Source organism: Oratosquilla oratoria, chromosome 39 (genome assembly GCF_046742065.1).
Source record: "Oratosquilla oratoria isolate Oo_2021 chromosome 39, ASM4674206v1, whole genome shotgun sequence".
NCBI classification, from domain to species: Eukaryota; Metazoa; Arthropoda; class Malacostraca; order Stomatopoda; family Squillidae; genus Oratosquilla; species Oratosquilla oratoria.
This window is the reverse complement of record NC_134815.1, coordinates 45,486,754-45,508,867: the sequence shown is the minus strand read 5'-3', so window position 1 is coordinate 45,508,867 and position 22,114 is coordinate 45,486,754. Positions and strand designations below refer to the sequence as shown.

At 37.1% G+C, this 22,114-nt stretch overlaps 1 protein-coding gene across 1 annotated transcript in view; it reads left to right on the top strand.

Annotated features, from left to right (window-relative positions):
• The window catches only part of LOC143020390 (polycystin-1-like), a 60,582-nt gene that overhangs the window by 19,009 nt on the left and 19,459 nt on the right, over positions 1-22,114 (top strand). Inside the window, exons 9-14 of the mRNA XM_076176800.1 lie at positions 8,355-8,474; positions 9,058-9,205; positions 12,771-12,936; positions 19,420-19,554; positions 19,854-19,879; positions 21,114-21,237. Coding sequence (XP_076032915.1) covers positions 8,355-8,474; positions 9,058-9,205; positions 12,771-12,936; positions 19,420-19,554; positions 19,854-19,879; positions 21,114-21,237 — 719 coding nt within the window. The remainder of the gene's footprint in view (positions 1-8,354; positions 8,475-9,057; positions 9,206-12,770; positions 12,937-19,419; positions 19,555-19,853; positions 19,880-21,113; positions 21,238-22,114) is intronic.

Sequence of the window (22,114 nt, the reverse complement as noted above, 5' to 3'; positions counted from 1 at the left end):
ATGGAAAGAATACAGTAGAGATGATTATGATAGAAGTGGAAGACCGAGATAAGAAGAGCAGAAAATTTGTGATCAATTATGTGCCTCCGAAAACAGCCTCATGGGAGGAGAGTGAACATAAAAGTATGTTAGAGGACACAAAGATAGCATTAACTAAAATAATGGAAGACGGAGGAAGAATAGTTATGATGGGCGACTTTAATTGCAAAGAAATCTGCTGGGAAGAAATGACAGTAAAGAGTGGTGATGACTCATGGGGAAATGCTCTACTTGAGATGATTACTGACCATTCAATGACACAATGGATACAAGAGAACACTAGGTATAGAAATGAAGAAGAACCATCGAGGCTAGACTTAATAATTACATCTGAACCTAGAATAGTGGACAAGATTGAATATAAAACACCAATAGGTAAAAGTGACCACATATTGATTGAACTGGAACTTAATGAAGAAAAATATATGAAAAGAAATGAACAATATAGAAAAGGAAGAATGATGTATGAAAAAACAAACTTTGATAAAATAAGAGAATTCTTCCAACAAAAAAACTGGGAAGAAATATACAAAGAAGAAACATCAGTGGAAGAGAAATGGAATATTTTGACAAAAATTTACAAAAAAGGAGTGGAAAAGTATGTCCCAAGACAAAAACAAGAAAAAGAATATGTAAAATGCTGGTACAACAAAAGTTGTAGGGAGTTAAAGGACAAAAGAGACAAAGCCTGGAACAGATGGAAAAAAGACAGAAGACCTGAAAAATGGAAAATATATACTGGTTATAGAAATGAATATGTACAAAAGTGCAGAGAGGAAAAAAGAAAATATGAAAAAGATGTTATAGAAAAGTGTAAAGATCAACCAAAACTATTCTACAGATTTGTAAACAATAAACTGAAAAACAAACAAGACTTAGAGAAATTAAGACAAGGAGGAGTTGAATACACTGAGGAAATGGAAATGGCAGAAATTATGAACAAACATTTTAAATCAGTGTTTACAAGGGAAAATATACAACCTGAAGAGATTGAGTGGAAGGAAAAAGTCCCCCCTATGGAAGAAATAGAAGTAACAAAGAATGAAATATTGACACACTTGGGTAATTTTGATGTCAGAAAATCGCATGGGCCAGATGAAATAGCAAACTGGATTCTGAAAGAATGCAGGAATGAACTGGCAGACAAAATACATAGCATAATAAGCAGTTCCTTAAAAGAAGGAAAAGTTCCAGAAGATTGGAAAAAAGCAAATATAGTACCTATATATAAAGGAGGAAATAAAGAAGAACCTACCAACTATAGACCAGTCTCTCTAACAAGTACAATAGCAAAAATATGTGAAAGAATTATCAAAAGTAGATGGGTAAAATACTTGGAAAAAAACAACGTACTAAATCCAAGGCAATTTGGATTCAGACAAGGACGATCATGCATCACCAATTTAATATGTTTCTATTCAAGGCTAATAGATATAATACAAGAAAGAGATGGATGGGCTGATTGTGCATTTCTAGACCTAAAAAAAGCTTTTGACAAAGTACCACATAAGAAGTTGCTTAAGAAATTAGAATATGAAGGAGGAATACAAGGTAAATTGCTAAATTGGATGGAAGACTTTTTGCAAGAAAGAAAAATGAGAGTAGTGATAAGAGATCAGCACTCAAAATGGAATGAAGTAATAAGCGGTGTCCCGCAGGGAACAGTTCTGACCCCAATAATGTTTGCTATATATATTAATGATATGGATGAAGGAATTGAAAGCTATATGAGCTTCTTTGCAGATGATGCAAAATTACTGAAAAGAGTGAAAACTGAAGAAGATTGTGAATCACTACAGAGAGATCTAAATAAAGTACAAGAATGGAGTAGGAAGTGGGAGATGGAGTTCAATACAAAAAAGTGTAGTATAATGGAATTTGGAAAAAGCAAAAACAGAATAACAGGATCATATAATTTGGGAAAAGAAGGAATAAAAAAAGTAGAAAATGAGAAGGACCTGGGAGTCATTGTTATGAATAATATGTCACCTGAGAAACATATAAATAAGATTTTTGGAGAAACTTATAATTTAATAAGAACAATCAAAGTGGCATTTACATACCTGGATGAAGAAATGGTGAGGAAAATCCTAATCACCCTGATAAGACCAAGATTGGAATATGCAGCAACGATATGGTCACCAAGTACAAAAAAATGTATAAAAAAACTTGAAAGAATACAAAGAGCAATTACAAAACTGGCACCAACACTCTCAAAACTATCATATGAAGAGAGACTACAAAAACTTAAACTACAGACACTAGAGCAAAGAAGAGAGAGAGGAGATTTGATAGCTATTTACAGAATCATGAAAGGCATAGAAATTACTGATAGAGAGAATCTGATAAAATGGGATGACAGAAATACAAGAGGACACGGAAAGAAAATAAAAAAAGACAGCTATAGAAGAGATTTTAAAAAGAACAGCTTTCCTCACAGAGCAATAGACAGTTGGAACAAGTTAGATGAGAAAGTGGTGTGTGCAAAAACAATACATGAATTTAAAAATAGTTTAGATAAAATGAGATATGAAGACGGGACCCCACGAGCATAGCTCCCCTTCCCGTAAAATACAACTAGGTAAATACAACTAGGTAAATACACTTCAGCGAATGGACGGCTTGGATGACATTCTGAAGAAAACTGAAGTCTGTGGATCCCAACGCAAAGAGAAGTGCCTAGTGTTTTTACAGGGTGGGGGGGAAATTGCTCGTGGAGTAGTGGGAAAGTAGGGAAAGAGGAAAAGGGGAGGGATTACTGAGGGAAATGGAAGGAAATGAGGAGGGAGTAGACTTGGCCCAGCCAGACAAGCGAAAGGTAAACAAAAGACTGAGCGATGATGAAATGTCTAATAAAAATGTAAAGATTAGAAGTATAGAGAGGAGCAATACAGTAGAAAGTGACGAGAATATGTTCCAGGGATTTAAAGAGGGTGGGGGGGACATAACTGATAAGACTAGAGGAGAGAGTTGATAAGGTGATCGAGGACTTGGAACGTAAGTTAGGTAATGTTGACTCCATTTTCCAGAGAATTGAAAGGTTGGAACAACTAGAGAAGGCAAACAGAAACTTAACTGAAGAAATAGAGGACCTAAAAAGACAGTTAGGAAATGTAAAGGAGGAGAATGAGAAATTGAAGAAGAATAGTAATGAAAACAGAGAGACAATAGCTAAAGAAGCTAAAAATTGGAGAACAACCCAAGAAGGGAATAAGGTTTCATTCACTGACATAGTCAAACAGCAATTGAAGTTATTAAAGTGATGAGACAGAAGGAGAATATAGTAAGAGAATTAGCTGACAAAAAGAAATGTATAATTATATTAGGAATGGAAGAGAAACATAACCCAGATAGAACTGCAAGAATCAAGGAGGAAAATGAAAGAGTAAGCAGTTTATTAAAATTAGTCCAGGAAGATGAACCAGAAATTATAAAGGAAATTGAGGAAAAATTCAGACTCGGAAAATATAGTACAGATAAGACCAGACCAATTAAGATTAAATTCAGGTCACAAACAACGGCAGAGAAAATTCTATCCAAAACAGGGAAACTAGCAACAAATGATCAATATAAAAAGGTATGGATAAAAAGAGAAATGAATAAGGAGGAAAGAGAGGCAGAAAAGCAGAAAAGACTTGAAGCTAAGGCAAAAAACGAGGAAAGAACGGAGTCAGAGAAAGAGAGATTCTATTGGAGAGTAGTGAACATGAAAATAAAGCAGTTCGACATACTAAAGAAAAACATAAGGGAAACAGAGAACACAATGGAAGTGGCAGAAAACTAAGAGCGTCTTACACAAATATAGATGGATTGATAACAGGATTGAATGAACTGAATGATTATGTGAAAGAAAAAGAACCGGACATAATGGGAATTGTAGAAACAAAATTAAAAGGCCCACTACCACCCAACAGTGTAGGACATGATGCATACAATTATTGGATTAGAAACAGAGAGAAAAAACAAGGGGGTGGAGTTATGTTCCTGACTAAGAAGGATATAAACGTGAAAGGTGTCATATATGGAAAGAATACAGTAGAGATGATTATGATAGAAGTGGAAGACCGAGATAAGAGGAGCAGAAAATTTGTGATCAATTATGTGCCTCCGAAAACAGCCTCATGGGAGGAGAGTGAACATAAAAGTATGTTAGAGGACACAAAGATAGCATTAACTAAAATAATGGAAGACGGAGGAAGAATAGTTATGATGGGCGACTTTAATTGCAAAGAAATCTGCTGGGAAGAAATGACAGTAAAGAGTGGTGATGACTCATGGGGAAATGCTCTACTTGAGATGATTACTGACCATTCAATGACACAATGGATACAAGAGAACACTAGGTATAGAAATGAAGAAGAACCATCGAGGCTAGACTTAATAATTACATCTGAACCTAGAATAGTGGACAAGATTGAATATAAAACACCAATAGGTAAAAGTGACCACATATTGATTGAACTGGAACTTAATGAAGAAAAATATATGAAAAGAAATGAACAATATAGAAAAGGAAGAATGATGTATGAAAAAACAAACTTTGATAAAATAAGAGAATTCTTCCAACAAGAAAACTGGGAAGAAATATACAAAGAAGAAACATCAGTGGAAGAGAAATGGAATATTTTGACAAAAATTTACAAAAAAGGAGTGGAAAAGTATGTCCCAAGACAAAAACAAGAAAAAGAATATGTAAAATGCTGGTACAACAAAAGTTGTAGGGAGTTAAAAGACAAAAGAGACAAAACCTGGACCAGATGGAAAAAAGACAGACCTGAAAAATGGAAAATATATACTGGTTATAGAAATGAATATGTACAAAAGTGCAGAGAGGAAAAAAGAAAATATGAAAAAGATGTTATAGAAAAGTGTAAAGATCAACCAAAACTATTCTACAGATTTGTTAAACAATAAACTGAAAAACAAACAAGACTTGGAGAAATTAAGACAAGGAGGAGTTGAATACACTGAGGAAATGGAAATGGCAGAAATTATGAACAAACATTTTAAATCAGTGTTTACAAGGGAAAATATACAACCTGAAGAGATTGAGTGGAAAGAAAAAGTCCCCCCTATGGAAGAAATAGAAGTAACAAAGAATGAAATATTGACACACTTGGGTAATTTTGATGTCAGAAAATCACATGGGCCAGATGAAATAGCAAACTGGATTCTGAAAGAATGCAGGAATGAACTGGCAGACAAAATACATAGCATAATAAGCAGTTCCTTAAAAGAAGGAAAAGTTCCAGAAGATTGGAAAAAAGCAAATATAGTACCTATATATAAAGGAGGAAATAAAGAAGAACCTACCAACTATAGACCAGTCTCTCTAACAAGTACAATAGCAAAAATTTGTGAAAGAATTATCAAAAGTAGATGGGTAAAATACTTGGAAAAAAACAACGTACTAAATCCAAGGCAATTTGGATTCAGACAAGGACGATCATGCGTCACCAATTTAATATGTTTCTATTCAAGGCTAATAGATATAATACAAGAAAGAGATGGATGGGCTGATTGTGCATTTCTAGACCTAAAAAAAGCTTTTGACAAAGTACCACATAAGAAGTTGCTTAAGAAATTAGAATATGAAAGAGGAATACAAGGTAAATTGCTAAATTGGATGGAAGACTTTTTGCAAGAAAGAAAAATGAGAGTAGTGATAAGAGACCAGCACTCAAAATGGAATGAAGTAATAAGCGGTGTCCCGCAGGGAACAGTTCTGGCCCCAATAATGTTTGCTATATATATTAATGATATGGATGAAGGAATTGAAAGCTATATGAGCTTCTTTGCAGATGATGCAAAACTACTGAAAAGAGTGAAAACTGAAGAAGATTGTGAATCACTACAGAGAGATCTAAATAAAGTACAAGAATGGAGTAGGAAGTGGGAGATGGAGTTCAATACAAAAAAGTGTAGTATAATGGAATTTGGAAAAAGCAAAAACAGAATAACAGGATCATATAATTTGGGAAAAGAAGGAATAAAAAAAGTAGAAAATGAGAAGGACCTGGGAGTCATTGTTATGAATAATATGTCACCTGAGAAACATATAAATAAGATTTTTGGAGAAACTTATAATTTAATAAGAACAATCAAAGTTGCATTTACATACCTGGATGAAGAAATGGTGAGGAAAATCCTAATCACCCTGATAAGACCAAGATTGGAATATGCAGCAACGATATGGTCACCAAGTACAAAAAAATGTATAAAAAAACTTGAAAGAATACAAAGAGCAATTACAAAATTGGCACCAACACTCTCAAAACTATCATATGAAGAGAGACTACAAAAACTTAAACTACAGACACTAGAGCAAAGAAGAGAGAGAGGAGATTTGATAGCTATTTACAGAATCATGAAAGGCATAGAAATTACTGATAGAGAGAATCTGATAAAATGGGATGACAGAAATACAAGAGGACACGGAAAGAAAATAAAAAAAGACAGCTATAGAAGAGATTTGAAAAAGAACAGCTTTCCTCACAGAGTAATAGACAGTTGGAACAAGTTAGATGAGAAAGTGGTGTGTGCAAAAACAATACATGAATTTAAAAATAGTTTAGATAAAATGAGATATGAAGACGGGACCCCACGAGCATAGCTCCCCTTCCCGTAAAATACAACTAGGTAAATACAACTAGGTAAATACATGCTAGTCTTGTTGGTGAAGTTGAGCTTCTGGTGGCAAACCGCAGATGACCTCTCTCTGCTTGCTGATAAGGTTTGGGTCCCTTTCTAACTGGAATCTTGATTAATCAAGACCTCTTTCTGGTCGAGGTCCCTTCAAACAAATCAAGTTGACTTATGTTTGCCACGAAGGCGAAATTCATGCTGCAGCTCTGCTTCACCATGCCAGAGAAGAAAAGAAATATATTATGTACGTGCTCGGAGTGTCACTGGAACCAAAACTGCAGCACTGTCCTCCAAGCGTCGATTGTACTTAGCTTTAGTCAGGCCGCTCCTCTGCCAGTCCACGAGGGTGAGCCAGATGATATTTCTCACAAACAACTGTGACTAATCAGAAGGTTCAGTATGCCGTGGTCCCATTCATCACGGGTTCGTGATGGAGCGATTTCAGAACCTCTGAGTCTCTACACGTAGCTGCCGACATCGTGTCCATGGAACCGACACAAACATAAACTATGCATGATGCATTTAGAAACACTGTACGCCAAACACAAACACCCGATGCGACACATCACGTCTAGACCTCACCGTACAGATTATTTGGTCAGCTGCACCTCTCCCCTGTGCAGTACACATGAGAAATCGTGTATAACCATGTAAATATCGCCCATCATATTCACTAGGGAACTTATTCTTCTCCCCTTTTCGCTGTCTATCGTCCACGGTGAGAAGAAGGCATGGCACAGCGGGAAGTGAAATCGACTCGCTTCTCGTAGGAAACATACTCACACTTCCTATGAGCAAAATCACGCCCAAATGCACAAAGATTTACACTTATTTTTTCTTCGACTGGAAATCACTTCTTTTCTAATTTTCTCTCATAATTCAGTTTATCTCTCAATTAAATATATTTCCGTGTTTCTATCTTTCTCTACAACTATGTCTCCGACAGCATTCCTTTTCTTATGTTGATGCAAACCTCTAAGACTAAGTCTCCTGCCCAATCTTCTTGAGCCATGGCACAATCCCTGATAAATATCACTGAAAAACACTTAGTAGCTACAGCCCCTTTTATACATCACTGAAAAACACTTAGTAGCAACAGCCCCTTTTATACATAACTATAATTTTATTTTCCTACAGACTCCTCTTCCCACAAAAACCAATCCCGTGCAAGCAAAACAAGTGGATACAATTGCTGATGGTGCATGTGCAATATATGTATATACATATATATATATAATTTTTTTTTTTTTTTTTTTTTTTTTTTTTTTTTTTTTTTTTTTTTTTTTTTTTTTTTTTTTTTTTTTTACGTATCCAATCCTCCGCGATGGTGACATCCCCTATGTAACTCAGCCTGATGATTGTTATGAGCTCAAGACAGATTACTATGGCGAAGAACTTGAGGCCATCTCCACTAACCTCTTCGCCTCTACGATGCCGGATGTACAAACAAGCCTTATTTTGGTTAACAGCAGACTATTTTGATAGCCTAAGGGGGATCAGCCCCATCTTGTCGATTACGACATTGTATCCTACATGTTCTATTCTGAATATTTTTATTTTCAACTGGGGACGTCACCGCAGCGAAGGGGTTGATTAACACACTACTAACATTGGCCTTTACCTTTGCTGCTGCTGCTGATGACGACGACGGCGTTGGCGGTGGGCTGCAGTCGTTGCTGCGTCCCATGATGCTCGAAGGGTCAGTAAAGAACACAGCAAGGGGCTACGGACAGAATCAAATCTTTTACGTCCGACAACTCTCCTCGGACCCTGACGAACCTGAGAGCAAGGTAAGGGGACACCGTAGGGCAAAGAGGAAAGAAAAATGAGGAGGGAGGAAGTGGAGGGAAGACTAGACTCCAAATGAGTAGGAAGGGCATAACCGAGTAGCTGGGAGGTCTTAGGAGAGAAGAGTTTACTTTGAAGAATAATTTATTCTATACAGTGTGTAAGGAAGGTCCGGGCCAGTGGTAGTCACCGGGAAATTAGTAAACAATGGAAATGTGAACAAAATTAAAAGACATACTGGGCGACGGATTGATTACTGTTTCAGCACAAGATGGTTCGTAAGTCTGTCACCTAGTTTCCCTTTCTCAAGGTTAGATTCGGTTTTAGAAACGCATCTTTACGGTGGGCCCCCGTCTGAGGGTATTGACCGCATAAGATCTTGTACAGTCTATAGAGGCTGTTGGGCAGTGATTAAGGCAAGGGTGGAATGAGTCTGGACTGAGGATAAAATGAGGATAATAATGAGAACCCTGTCGATGATACCTTCAGCCTTCCATGCAAGTGACATCCCCTACTCTCTCTCTCTCTATCTATCTATCTGTCTGTCTATCTCTCTGTTTTTTCTCTCTCTTTTCTCATTAACAGATTGCCAACTTCACGTACTGGTGCCGGCGGGTGACAGATCCTCCCCTCCCCATGGACGACAAGGGCGAATTGACAGAGTTTAATCTCCACCCAATCCCTGTGCCCGGAACCCAGACCGGTTCACTTGGATGCTTCGGCGAAGGTCCAGGTGAGTTCTTGCGGTACAGCGACGAAGGACGATGGGGCCTTCCAAGGGGGGGTTGTTTGTGTACTTACCTAGTTGTATTTTATGGGAAGGGGAGCTATGCTCGTGGTGTCCCGTCTTCATATCTCGTTTTATCTAGACTGTTTTTAAATTCGTGTATCATTTTTGCACACACCACATTCTCATCTAACTTGTTCCAAACGTCTATTACCCTATGGGGAAAGCTGTTCTTTTTTAGGTCTCTTCTATAACTGTCTTTCTTGATTTTCTTTCCGTGTCCTCTTGTATCTCTACTATCCCATTTTATTAGATCCTCTCTATCAATAGTTTCTATCCCTTTCATGATTCTATAAATAGTTATCAAGTCTCCTCTCTCTTCTTTGCTCTAATGTCTGTAGCTCAAGTTTTGCTAGTCTCTCTTCATATGATAGTTCTGAGTGTGTTGGTGCCAATTTTGTAATTGCTCTTTGTATTCTTTCAAGTTTTGTTATACATTTTTTTTGTACTTGGTGACCACGTCATCGCTGCATACTCCAATCTTGGTCTTATCAAAGTGACCAGTATTTTCTTCACCATTTCTTCGTCCAGGTATGTAAATGCCACTTTGATTGTTTTCATTAAATTATAAGTTTCTAGAAAATGTTGTTTATATGTTTCTCAGGAGACATATCATTCATAATAATGACTCCTAGGTCCTTCTCATTTTCTACTTTTTTAAATTTCTTCCTCTCCCAATTTATATGATCCCACTATTCTTTTTTTGCTTTTTCCAAATTCCATTATACTACACTTCTTAATATTGAATTCCATCTCCCATTTCCTACTCCATTCCCATACTTTATTGAGATCACTCTGTAGCGACTCACTGTTTTCTACAGTGCTCACTTTTTTTCAACAATTTTGTATTGTCAGCAAAGAAGCTCTTATAACTTTCAATTCCTTTATCCATATCATTAATATATATAGCAAACATTATTGGGGCCAGAACTGTTCCTTGTGGAATTCCACTAATCACTTCATCCCAATTAGAGTGTTTGTCTCTTATCACCACTCTCATTTTTCTTTCATGCAAGAAGTCTTCCATTCACTTCAGCAGTTTGCCCTGTATTCCTCCTGCAGTTTCTAATTTCTTTAGCAATTTCTTATGTGGCACCTTATCAAAAGCTTTTTTTCAGGTCTAGAAATGCACAATCAGCCCATCCATCTCTTTCTTGTATTACATCTATTAGCCTTGAATAGAAACACATTAAGTTTGTGACACATGATCGTCCTTGTCTAAATCCAAATTGCCTTGCATTTAGTACATTGTTTTTTTTTTCCAAATGCCTTACCCATCTAATTTTGATCATTCTTTCACAAATTTTAGCTATCGTACTTGTAAGAGAGACCAGTAGTTAGTAGGGGTCTTCCTTGCTTTCCCCTTTATATATTGGTACTATATTTGCTCTTTTCCAATATCTTGTAACTTTTCCTTCTTTCAATGAACTGCTTATTAGACTATGTATTTTGTCTGTTAGTTCATTTCTGCATTCTCTCAAAATCCAGTTTGTCATTTCATCTGGTCCATGTGATTTTCTGACATCGAGATTACTCAAGTGATTCATTATTTCATTCCTTGTTACTTCTATATCTTTCATAGGGGAAACTTTCTCCTCCCACTTGATATCTCTAGGTTGTATGTTCTCCCTCGTAAACACTGATTTAAAATGGTTGTTCATAATTTCTGTTATTTCTATTTCCTCTGTGTATTCAACTCCTCCTTGTCGTAGTTTCTCTAATTCTTGTTTGTTTTTCAGTTTGTTGTTTACAAATCTGTAAAATAGTTTTGGTTGATCTTTACATTTTTCTATGACATCTTTTTTGTATTTTCTCTTTTCTTCTCTGCAGACTTGTACATATTCATTTGTGACCTGAATGTAACCTTAATTGGTTTGGTCTTATCTGTATTGTATTTCCCAATTCTATATATTTCTTCAATTTCTTTCCCTGTTTCTTGTTCATCGTCTTGAACTACTTCTAATATCTTGTTTACCTTTTCCTTCTCCACTTTTACTCTTGCGGTTCTATTTGGATTATGCTTCTCTTCCATCCCTAATATAATTATACATTTCTTTTTGTTCACTAAGTCTCTTACTATATTCTCCTTCTCTCTCATCATTTTAATAACTGTATCCTTAGTTTGTTCTTTCATCTGTTGTGTCACTATATCTTTAGATACAATTTTGTTGTTCTCTTGGACTTTTTTCCAGCCCTGTACTTCTTTTGCTATGGACTCTTTATTCTCTTCATTCTTCTTCTTTAATTCCTCATTTTCATCTTTTACTTCTTTTAACTGTCTTTTTAATTCTATTTCTTTATTTAGGTTTTGGTTCTTCTTTAGTTCTTCAAATTTATCAACTCTTTGCATAATCCGTGTAAGTTGGCTGAACCTAACCTCCCAATGTTTAGTCATTTTCTCTAGTTTTTCCTCTAGACTTACTAATCGGGAGAGGTTGGCATCCACCCCCCGCCCCTCATTAAATCCATGGAAATTATCGTCTCTACTTTCTATTGTGTTGTTATTATCTATATTTCTAAACTTAATGCTTTTACTGGTATTTTTTATTTCACCTGCATTGTCTGCAGCCCTCTTGTTGACATGTCTTCTGACGTCTGGGGGAACCAGTTTGTCTCCTTCCTCATTTCCTTCCATTTCCCTCAGTAATCCCTCCCTTTCTCTTTTTTCTTCACCTTCCCACTACATCACGAGCTTTCCCTTTCCCTACTAATGCAACAAAGGTACTCCCTCGTCGTTGACATCCACAAAAATTGCACTTCTTTTCCGGAGTTGCAATCTTCGCCGTGAATCCGACTTACGTGTGTGCGTGTGTTGGGGGGGGTTATAGATACGGCCGATGAATGAGGAGAAATAAGGAGAGGAGGAGGAGGAGGAGGAGAAGAAGGAGGAGGAGAAGAAGGAATAAGAAGAGGAAGCAGAGTAAGAGGGTTAGGAGGAATACTCGTTGTAGTCTTCATAGAATAGTATTCTCAACACAGAGATGACTCTCTTTGCAAAGCAATCCATCCTGATGATGCTTTGAATTTCTCCTCCTTCTTCGCTCATGAAATTTGAAATAGGTGTGAATGAGGATGTTCAGTTTAGACACGGTAACATTGTCGAAATTAACATATTTATATTCAGGCCTGCTAGTGGAGCGTTGGATTTAACTTCTGAACATTATTACATTGTTCAAGGTTTTTGTCTGGCAAATTCCGGTTGACTTCATTCAGGTGATGGGGTGGGCTAAGGATGAGACAGGGTTGCGTTCAATCGAGACCTAGTTTCGTCCTAAGCTCATTTATCAAATGAACAGAATCGTTTGACACTAGCCAGAACAAAGATCTCCAAAGAACATTGCCGTATTAAACATGCTAGCGTGTCTGCTGATCCGATTCAAAACCAGACTATTTCATTCAGCATAGAAGAACCCCTGGCTTGCAAAGGTTTAGTCAAGGCACTGAAGGAACTATAGTGGAACATCTTTTCCCAATCACCTCATCTCTTCTTGACTGACGTCTTTACGAACAGGCACCATCGACTTCCGGAAAGGAAAGTTGGAGCTCGAGATCTTGTCCTTTGTGGAGTCGGAGGTTACTTACGAACTAACAGTTATGATGTCCAAATATGGCCGGACAGCCACGACTTCAGTCAACCTGGAGGTCCTGAAGACCCCGCCACCCATCGTAATGATCAAGTAAGAGATTCAAGAAAAACCTGATTGCTGTGGCAGTCTTCGCTCTTGCGATATATGAAATGTTTTTGCCTAACTTTGTGTTTTTGTATATTCTACCTAATTGTATTTACGTAAGTGTGATACATAAGGGAAATAGTAAGTTTGTGAGGTTTCTTCTCTGTCCCCATTGGTCAAACACTGGTTTAAACTAATATATGTTATTTCATTGGATTATCTCCTTATCCAGGTTATTATAAGATGCATAAGTATGGAAAATATATATTTTTTCTATATTCTTGAACCATCATGTCTTCTTCAATTTCTCACCATACCTCTCGTTGTTCATCCTTTCAATACTAAAAAATCTTCCCTGTCAATTTAGTCTACTATTACATCTCATGTCACCTTTCTTTTCTCTTGCAATGAAGGTAGATCAAACTTTTTAATCTTTCATCCAACTGTCTGCTAGGCTAGGGATCATTTTGGTGGTTACTCTTTATATTCTCTCTTTTTTTTTTTATCTATTTATTTATTCGTTTATCTATTCATTCATATATTTACTTATATATTTATTTATTTATGCAAAAAAAATCACAAAACCACATGATCCAATAAATTGCTGAATAATCACAAATGAAACCGGAAAAGAAAGTAAAATTCCCAAGCGCTTTCGTGATATTTCACATCTTCAGGGGAATACAAAAGAAAAATGTTACACATGGTATATAAGAGGTTTGAAAATAAACTGAGAAAGGTACAATACACACCAAGAAAATGTAACAAATAATTACAAAAAACAAATTGATTTTGAAAAAATGTAATGTGATTACAAATTTTGTCATTGATAAAGTGATCCAATTTAAAAATTCCATAGATATCTTCAGATTTTTTTATCTAACAACTTTCAATGATGTTCCTCAGAGATGGGCCACAGGCAAAGAACATCGTCAACATATCTATACCAGATCGCATTTGGTGGCAAAATTTCACTTAATAGTTTATTTTCAAAAAATTCCATATAGAGATTGCTAAGGACTGGAGATAGAGGATTACCCATTGCCATACCGAATTCCTGAGAATAAAATTGACCATTAAATTCAAATTTACATTCTTTAATACATAGTTTAAGTTCAATGATTTTAGTTGAGGGCAATGGAAGTGAGATTTTGTCTAAAAATTCAGAGAGGAAAACAATTAAATCATCTACTGGAACTTTTGTAAATAAACTAGTTATATCAAAACTGACAAGTTTGAAATCATAACCAATATTTAAACTCTTAAGTTTATGAACTAAATCAACATTATTTTTTATGTTTGAATTGGAAATTGTGCCAACCAACGGACTGAGTAAAGACACCAGCCATTTTGATAAATTATATGAGATGGATTTCACTGAACTAATAATTGGTCTTATAGGGTTCCCAGGTTTGTGTGTTTTTACAAGACCATACATATAAGGGAGAGAAGGCGTAATGATCGAAAAACGTTTGATTAAATCGTCTTTTCCCTCTAACACGGTTTTCATTATCTTATTAAAATGGCGGTTCACCTTACTGAAAGGATTCGTGTGAAGTTTAGCGTAAGTAAAATCATCAGACAGAAGATCACTCATCTTGGCCAAATAGTCATCTCTGTTTAGAATAACTACAGCATTTGCTTTATCTGCTCTAGTAATATGTAAATACTGATCTTTTTAAGAGCTCTTAAAGCCTTCATAAACCTATCTGGACAATTAGGTAAACTTGGATTATTCAATGAAGCATAAACAATACCTTTGTAAATGTTCTTTTCCTTAAGAGATAAATCAATATATTTTTCAAAATTTGAAATTGATTTAGCGATTTCAACATGGTCCAAGCCACATGCAACCGAGGCATCCTCACAAAGTTCTTTTATCCGATAAGTTCGATTGTCTCTTTGTACTCATATCCATTTTAATATTCTATTTTTTTTTTCATTTAAGTTGTTTTCTATATCTGCATCAATTAAATAAACTTTATCTAGATCTTTCGGCAACAGTATGCAGTAACTTTAATGTTTTACTCTCTTCACGATTTTAATGTCGTCTGCAAATATGTTAGTATAGCTATTCACCTTCCATCGTGACTGTACTTACAGGCGACAATACTAAGCCCTTTGGGATTCAGCAATTTACCTCCCTCTATTCTGATATCCTTTCATATCCAACTGCTCTCATGAATCGCCATTTAAGAAGTCTGCCATCCATTTCAGGAAGTTCACCCTAAGTCATATTATATGTTCCAATTTCCACATCAATCGGTTGTTAGATACTTTTTTTTTTTTTTTTTTTTCATAGAGGGCTCCTGACATACTTTGGTTAACAAAGACTATCCCCAACGCCGTGGCATTAGGCACAACATTTCTTGCCCCTCCTCTTCTCCGACTAATCGCAACAGATTTGCAACCGCCGCAGGCCCTATTCACCCAGTGTGCTACATTTAAGGTGGAACGCGACTGCTTAGATGGAAAAAGGGTATGGAAAATCTGATGACACCAGTCCTCATGATTGACTGAAGTGTACGATGGAGAAACGAAGGTGAAGTGTCTACCCAAGCTCCAAGTTCACTTTTACTCTTCTCCTTCCTTAGCTCCTCAGGATGCACACCTACTCAAATGCATTGCCAAGCAACATAACTGCAGAAATGACCACACCATACAATAACTCATTTGCCTCTACAACCACTCCTCGTTTAACGACGACAATTGGGACCAGCGCGCCGTCGTTAACCGAATTGGTCATTAAGCGAAAGTGTATACATATACGTACATGTACTGTATGTACAATGTCCAGCAATACATGTATCTTTATTTTCGTGTATTTTCCCTCTTTTATACAGTACATTAAAGCTTTATTTACTGTTTATTTACGGTGGTTAGGTTCCTAAAATTACTGTATATGACCAAATCTGCGTATGCTGACATTCCATATTGAATACCAGGGTATTTTTTTAGTTTCGACCATGGACGCAATATAGCAATGAAAAATTAATTATTAATTTTGTAAATTAAAATGTATCAACGTAATATGCAATTTTGTGGGCGGAAATGAAAGTAAAAAATACCTTGCTACAAGAAAATATGCTAATGAACGAAGTCGGTAGCATAGGCTCGGGACGCCATCTTGTCGTCTGCCAACGTCTCTCACGACGACGACAACGAGGACGAGCTGGATGACATTTAATTTGCAGGTAATGATTTATTAAACACAGGTTAGGTTAGTTTAGTTTAGGTTAGACGAATTAATTTATCATCCTTTCATTTCTTCGACATCGGCATCTATCATAACAAACATGGTGTACCATAGGTCCGACATGACTTCTTTACTTACGAAATCTGTTTTAGCATTTTTTTTTTCATTTCCGCTCACAAAATTGCATATTACGTTGATACATTATAATTTACAAAATTAATAATTAATTTTCTATTGCTATATTGCGCCCATGGTCGAAACTAAAAATTTACCACTACCGGTATACACTGTACCCCAGGTAGTTTTTGCAGCTTGCAGGATGGTAATGTAGACCTAAGCTTCAGAACACTTTACCTCACAGCTATTATCCACCGTACAAGTTCATTTATAACATCATACAAATTTGCCTCAGCCAACTTAATTATCGTACACGACGTCGTAACTTCGGGAGATTTACGTTAAACGACGTCATAAAGCCCGTCGTTACTCCGAGTTGTCGTTAACCGAGTAGGTCGTTAAACGAGGAGTGGGTGTAGGTGATTCCCACACCATTTCAAGACCTCCCATAGTATCTTCATTCCTAGACCCCAGAATCCTACCTTTGCTCCCCAACACTACTACCCCATCTCCCTCATGGAGCACTTTGGTAAGGTCTTTTGTCATCGCCTTACCAGGAGATGAATAATATGCTCAGAAACTGCCAATATAGTTTTCGATCAGAGCGGGGTGCTGAAGACGTCATTTTCATGATTCCATTGTCCAAAGACCGCTAGATGGTTGCCCCGATCGCCATTTTGGTTTGTAAGGATGTGGAGAATGCATTCGACACTGTTTAGAATAAAGGCCATAAGTACAAATTGTACCACTAATTCAACTTTACCCGGCCATTCACAGGATTGCTTTGCAACTACCTGGATGACAGAACTCTAAAAATAAATTGATGGGGCTGCCTGAACTGACTTTTTGTGACTCTGGATTCTGTCCTTGCCCCCACCCATCTAAAATATACATACGAATAATCTCCCAGAGCCGGCTTACCTCGCAATTCTCCAACTCTTTCATATGCGGACGACACTAATCATTTTGGCAGACACAAAACACTGGAGGAAGCGTTACAAGTGATGCAGAACATACTTGACATGGCACACACATGGGAGCAACAATGGCGCACCAAGACCAACGTGATGAAATGCAAAGCTGTATACTTCCACTACAGCAAAGCCAGTAGAACTATTATAAAAACTTCTCTTAAGATAAACAACACAATTATCCCAGTGAAGGACTATGCCTGCGTGCTGGGTAACACACTGGACTGTGGCCAAACCTGGACTCCACATTTCCGCAAACAGGAAGCAAGGGCCAAGGTTGCGCTGGGCTGGATAAAACACTTCGAAGCTGTAATACTACCCACCTAACGTCGATTGTACTTAGCTTTAGTCAGGCTGCTTCTATGCTGGTCCCCAAGATCAAGCCAGATGGCATGTCGAAGAAACAACTGTTTCCATCAGAGGTTCAGACCGCCGCAGTCTGGTTCATCACGGATTCGCGATGGAGCGTCTTCAGAACCTCTGAATCATTACATCAAGCTGCCAACATCCATTCAACTACAGCGGCGGCGCCAGGAATTTTTAGTTGGGGAGGCTAAGGGGGGGTTGAGCAAATTTTTTGGGGGGCTAATAGTAATATGATAATACACATATATTATCCTCATTTCAGAAGGGGAGGGGGTTAATGGTTGGGCTAGCACTGATGGCTGACAAATCTTTAGCCCTGGCAATTAAAAATTCCACTTAATAAAATTATTTCAATGAGTGTTTTAAATTTTCAATTTGCTCATTTCAGTTGGGGGGGCTAATGGGGGGGGCTGGCCACTTTTTTGGGGGGGCTAAAGCCCCCCCCCCTGGAGCCGCCACTGTTCAACCAGTACAAAATACACTCTAAACATCTAGAAAGACTGCACGTTAGACACAAACACCTAATCCAGTGGCTCCCAACATAGTTGCGACCCAAATGAGGGTCGCTGGACGGTATCGAAAAAAATATATATATATAGAATTATGATACCATTATAATATAGACAAATAAAGGCAGAATTTCGAAATAACAGGAAACTAAAAAATTTCATTGTGCAGTTGGCTCAGCCCAATAGCATAAATAGCTGGATAACACGAAAATTTTCCTAAATACTGACTAAAGTAGCTCCGTCCAATACTCCTCCACGAGCAGACAGCAAGAAGCCTGAGTGATTGAGTCTGACTCACGCAGTGTAGCCACTGCTTGGCTTTTTTCCCAAGATCGTGGAATTTTTGCCATCATCTTGGAATCTTAGATATGAATTGTAAAAAATTAACAAATCATGGCAAAAAAATCCAATATTTGTTCATTTTTTGCAATATATGTCCAAGATTCCAAGATGATGGCAAAAATCCCAAGATCTTGGGAAAAAAAGCCAAGGAGTAGCCACAATGAGTCTGAATATGACACACACCGGTCAGTAGCAGGCAGGCTAGCAGGCCCCAAGGACGTTGCTGTGTCAGAGGGTTCAGTATAACCTAAGTAAAGTGAACAAGAGGCCTTAATCTCGTTACCTAAAAATTAAGTACCATTTTCATTTTTATGTCTCATTACTTTTTTAATTCATTGTGTGGGACTTAGTAATACAGATTAATTCCATAAAACTATGATAATACTATAAATGTAACATACCTAGATGATTGGTAATCAAAATTACATATACATGTACACACATTTTGGATCGCCAGATTAGGCAAGATTAGATTTAGAGTGACAGCCAAAAGAGGTTGTGTATTACTGCCCTATCACTGCCCTCATCACACAGGCCTCACCGTACAGACTACTTGACCTCTGCGCTAACTCCCCGAGCAGAATACACAATAAATCGTGCATAATCAGGTGAATATTACCCAATATGATATTCACTGTTACACACAGGAAGTCAAATAATCCCACTCCATGTAGAATACACAATATAAGCACAACTCTACGAACAAAAAGCATGTCTACTTGCACAAGCAGGTTCACATATTTTTCTTCTACTGAAATTAATTTCATTTCTAACTTTCTCTCAGACTGCATCTTATCATTCCGGTTTACCTTTCACTATTTTTTTTCGTGTTTCTGCCTTTCTCTACTACACTGTCTCTGACCATTTTTCTTGCTTTTGCTGGGTGATACAGATGCGAGTCTCGATTCTCAAGTTTCCCTCCACATGCCTCCTGGAAGAGGTCAGTGGCAATAGCCCTCTTTTACACATGATTCACTCTCCCCCTCAGATGTGTGGATGAGGCGCTTTGCTGGATCCATGACGGTGTTCTCATGACCAATCCATCCATGCGTATTGCCATGCTGGGTGAGTGCTTGAGTGACTGCGATCCTACCATGACATACCAGTGGTCATTGTTCGACAAGTAAGTCCTCTGGTCTCTTTGTATCTGAGGTGTATGTGTGTGTGTGTCAGGGGTGGGTTGTTTATATGCTCTGTGTCCATTTGCATACGTCAACTTCTTTGCTTAAACTCTTTATGTCTGTAACTATGAGTCCATATGCAAGTGTCTGTGTTTATGTGTTTTATTTATTTTCTTATTGATGTCTACATCAACACTAGTCTACTAAGGAATACAGATATTTTATGATGTGTATAACTATTGCTTATGTAATTGTGTGTGAAATTATTTATTGATATAGTATATTCATTTTTTCACTCTAGGGATGGAGGTTCAATTAACGAAACAGGTAAGCGGATCTGATTATATTCTTGTGATTTAGTCAATTACACAATCCTTTTAATATTTCATTGATTTGTTTTCTGTTTTTTAGTTCGAGAAAGGGGTTTCCAAAAAGCCCTGGTTCAAGTCCTTGGCTGTACCACAATTCAATTTCTACATGTTGGCTTCTGTGGGTCTCCTGATGTTGATGGCTTAGAATTAAAGTGTATTGTGGTTGATAAAAATATGTATATATATATATATATATATATATATATATATATATATATATATATATATATAAATATATATATATATATATATATATATATATATATATATATATATATTCTCTCAGGCAGGCTTGGTTAAAAGCAACTGCAAGTTCAGGGCTGATCAATTTCTTCAGTTTACAACTTTCTGAAGGTATCCTTTATAGCAAGAGGTAAAGGAAAGAATAGTTTCTTAATCTGGTCATTATTAACTTGATGTTTCGACTCTGCCTGAGTCATTATCAAAAGACAAAGATGGAACAAATACATGGGATTATATAGTACAAAGATGCAGGAATACAGCGTATGATTGGCTGGAAGGTATGACCCTTTCTCGGCCCCTCATTGGTTGAGAGGACGGGGCAGTTTTCACGTACGGTCATTGGCTGGCTTGCCCGTTCTCTCGAGCCTCGCTACCTCGGGGCTGTAGCGTGATGCTCTCCGTCCTGCCTCGGGCTTGTCTTTCCTGAAAGGCTTAATGCTTGGGAGTATAGTTGGGAATTCTTGAGATGGCCTACTATCTACAATATACAAAGCTTCAAGGTAGGCAAGGCGGTTCTTGTCGGACTCCCTCTGAATGATGACAGTGTTCTGTCGAGGGACATCACCTGTGAGATGCTGGCCATGTTTCTCCAGGAAGTGGTACATCTTTGTTGCAATTTCTGGTGCACAAAAAGAGTACTGTAACAATTCCCACAAGCCTTCGACCATCAGTAGCGTGTAAATAATTGATATAACAATGTTTTTATTATAGGGCAAGAGCTATTTTTTTCTATGGATTCACTTTCATTCGCCTAGGATTTAGTTAAAGTGTTCCTTTCTTCAGGTATTTGATATAAGAATAACAATTTAAGTGAACAAATTATGCTTGAACCATGAAAGTGATGGTTAAATCTGATATCGTGCTCAATCTTAATCTTGATTAGTAATTATTGTGCAAGGAGTTTCAGAGGAATAAAACCATATTACTTTAATTTTGTCTTTTCACAGATGACATGTATATCACCGAAACAACCGCACCAGACCTGGCCATAGCCAAAGATTTATTTAGTCTAAACCCTGGGACCAAATCCTTCAAGTTCAAGCTGACAGCCGAGGTCTTTGGTGCTGAGGGGTACGTAAGAGTATGTGGTGTTTGTGCCCTTTATTAGATGTATATAAGCATAGCATGGATAATGTAGAAGACAGTATATAAACAGTACAAGCTGCAGACGAATTATACAGTAGTCATTCAGTCATGAAATGGATTGTAACAGCATCAAACAAAAGAAAAGTAAACGTAGAAAATAGATCCATGAAACCTATTTGAGAATTACATAGTATAATTTTCTGGAATAATAACTTCAAGAAACGTGGACTTTAGAATGCAACTATATCATTCGATGCTTATTCCCTGATTCTTAGAATTTAGTCTCAGATGAAGAACTCTTAGACTTTTCCCCATTAAGATGTGTTCACAAGACATGACACGTCATGCAGGGTGGAGTTTCTTGGACACATTATTTTGGTCCACCTTGGGTACAAAATCGGGGACACTCGACGAGGGAAGAGCAGGTCCTAAAAGTTGTTCGAACTTGTATGGTTTATATGCATGTTTACTTTTGTATTGAAAAAAAAAAAAAAATGCTAAAATGCCATTGGAATTTTTTTAAGTTTAACTTGATGTAAACAATCGGCTTTGGCCGTCGCGAGTTTTGAACTCGGGTCACTCTGTTACAGTCACTAGCAATTTGTTCTATATTAGTTTGATGTGTTTGTTTATACTTTTGGCATTGTGTTAGGTATATTGCTGTGTCTATGCTTAATAAGGTATGTTTTATTTCTTAAGATAAGAAATAGGGGTGGGAATTTAATGTAGGGACTATGTATACAGCTCCACATTTCCTCTCTCAAGACTTGCTATCTACCAAGTAGAATTTGGGATTGGGATAAACTAAGTCTAACCACTCGCTTCATGGAATCGATTTGTGGGAGGGAAGAGTAGTCTATAC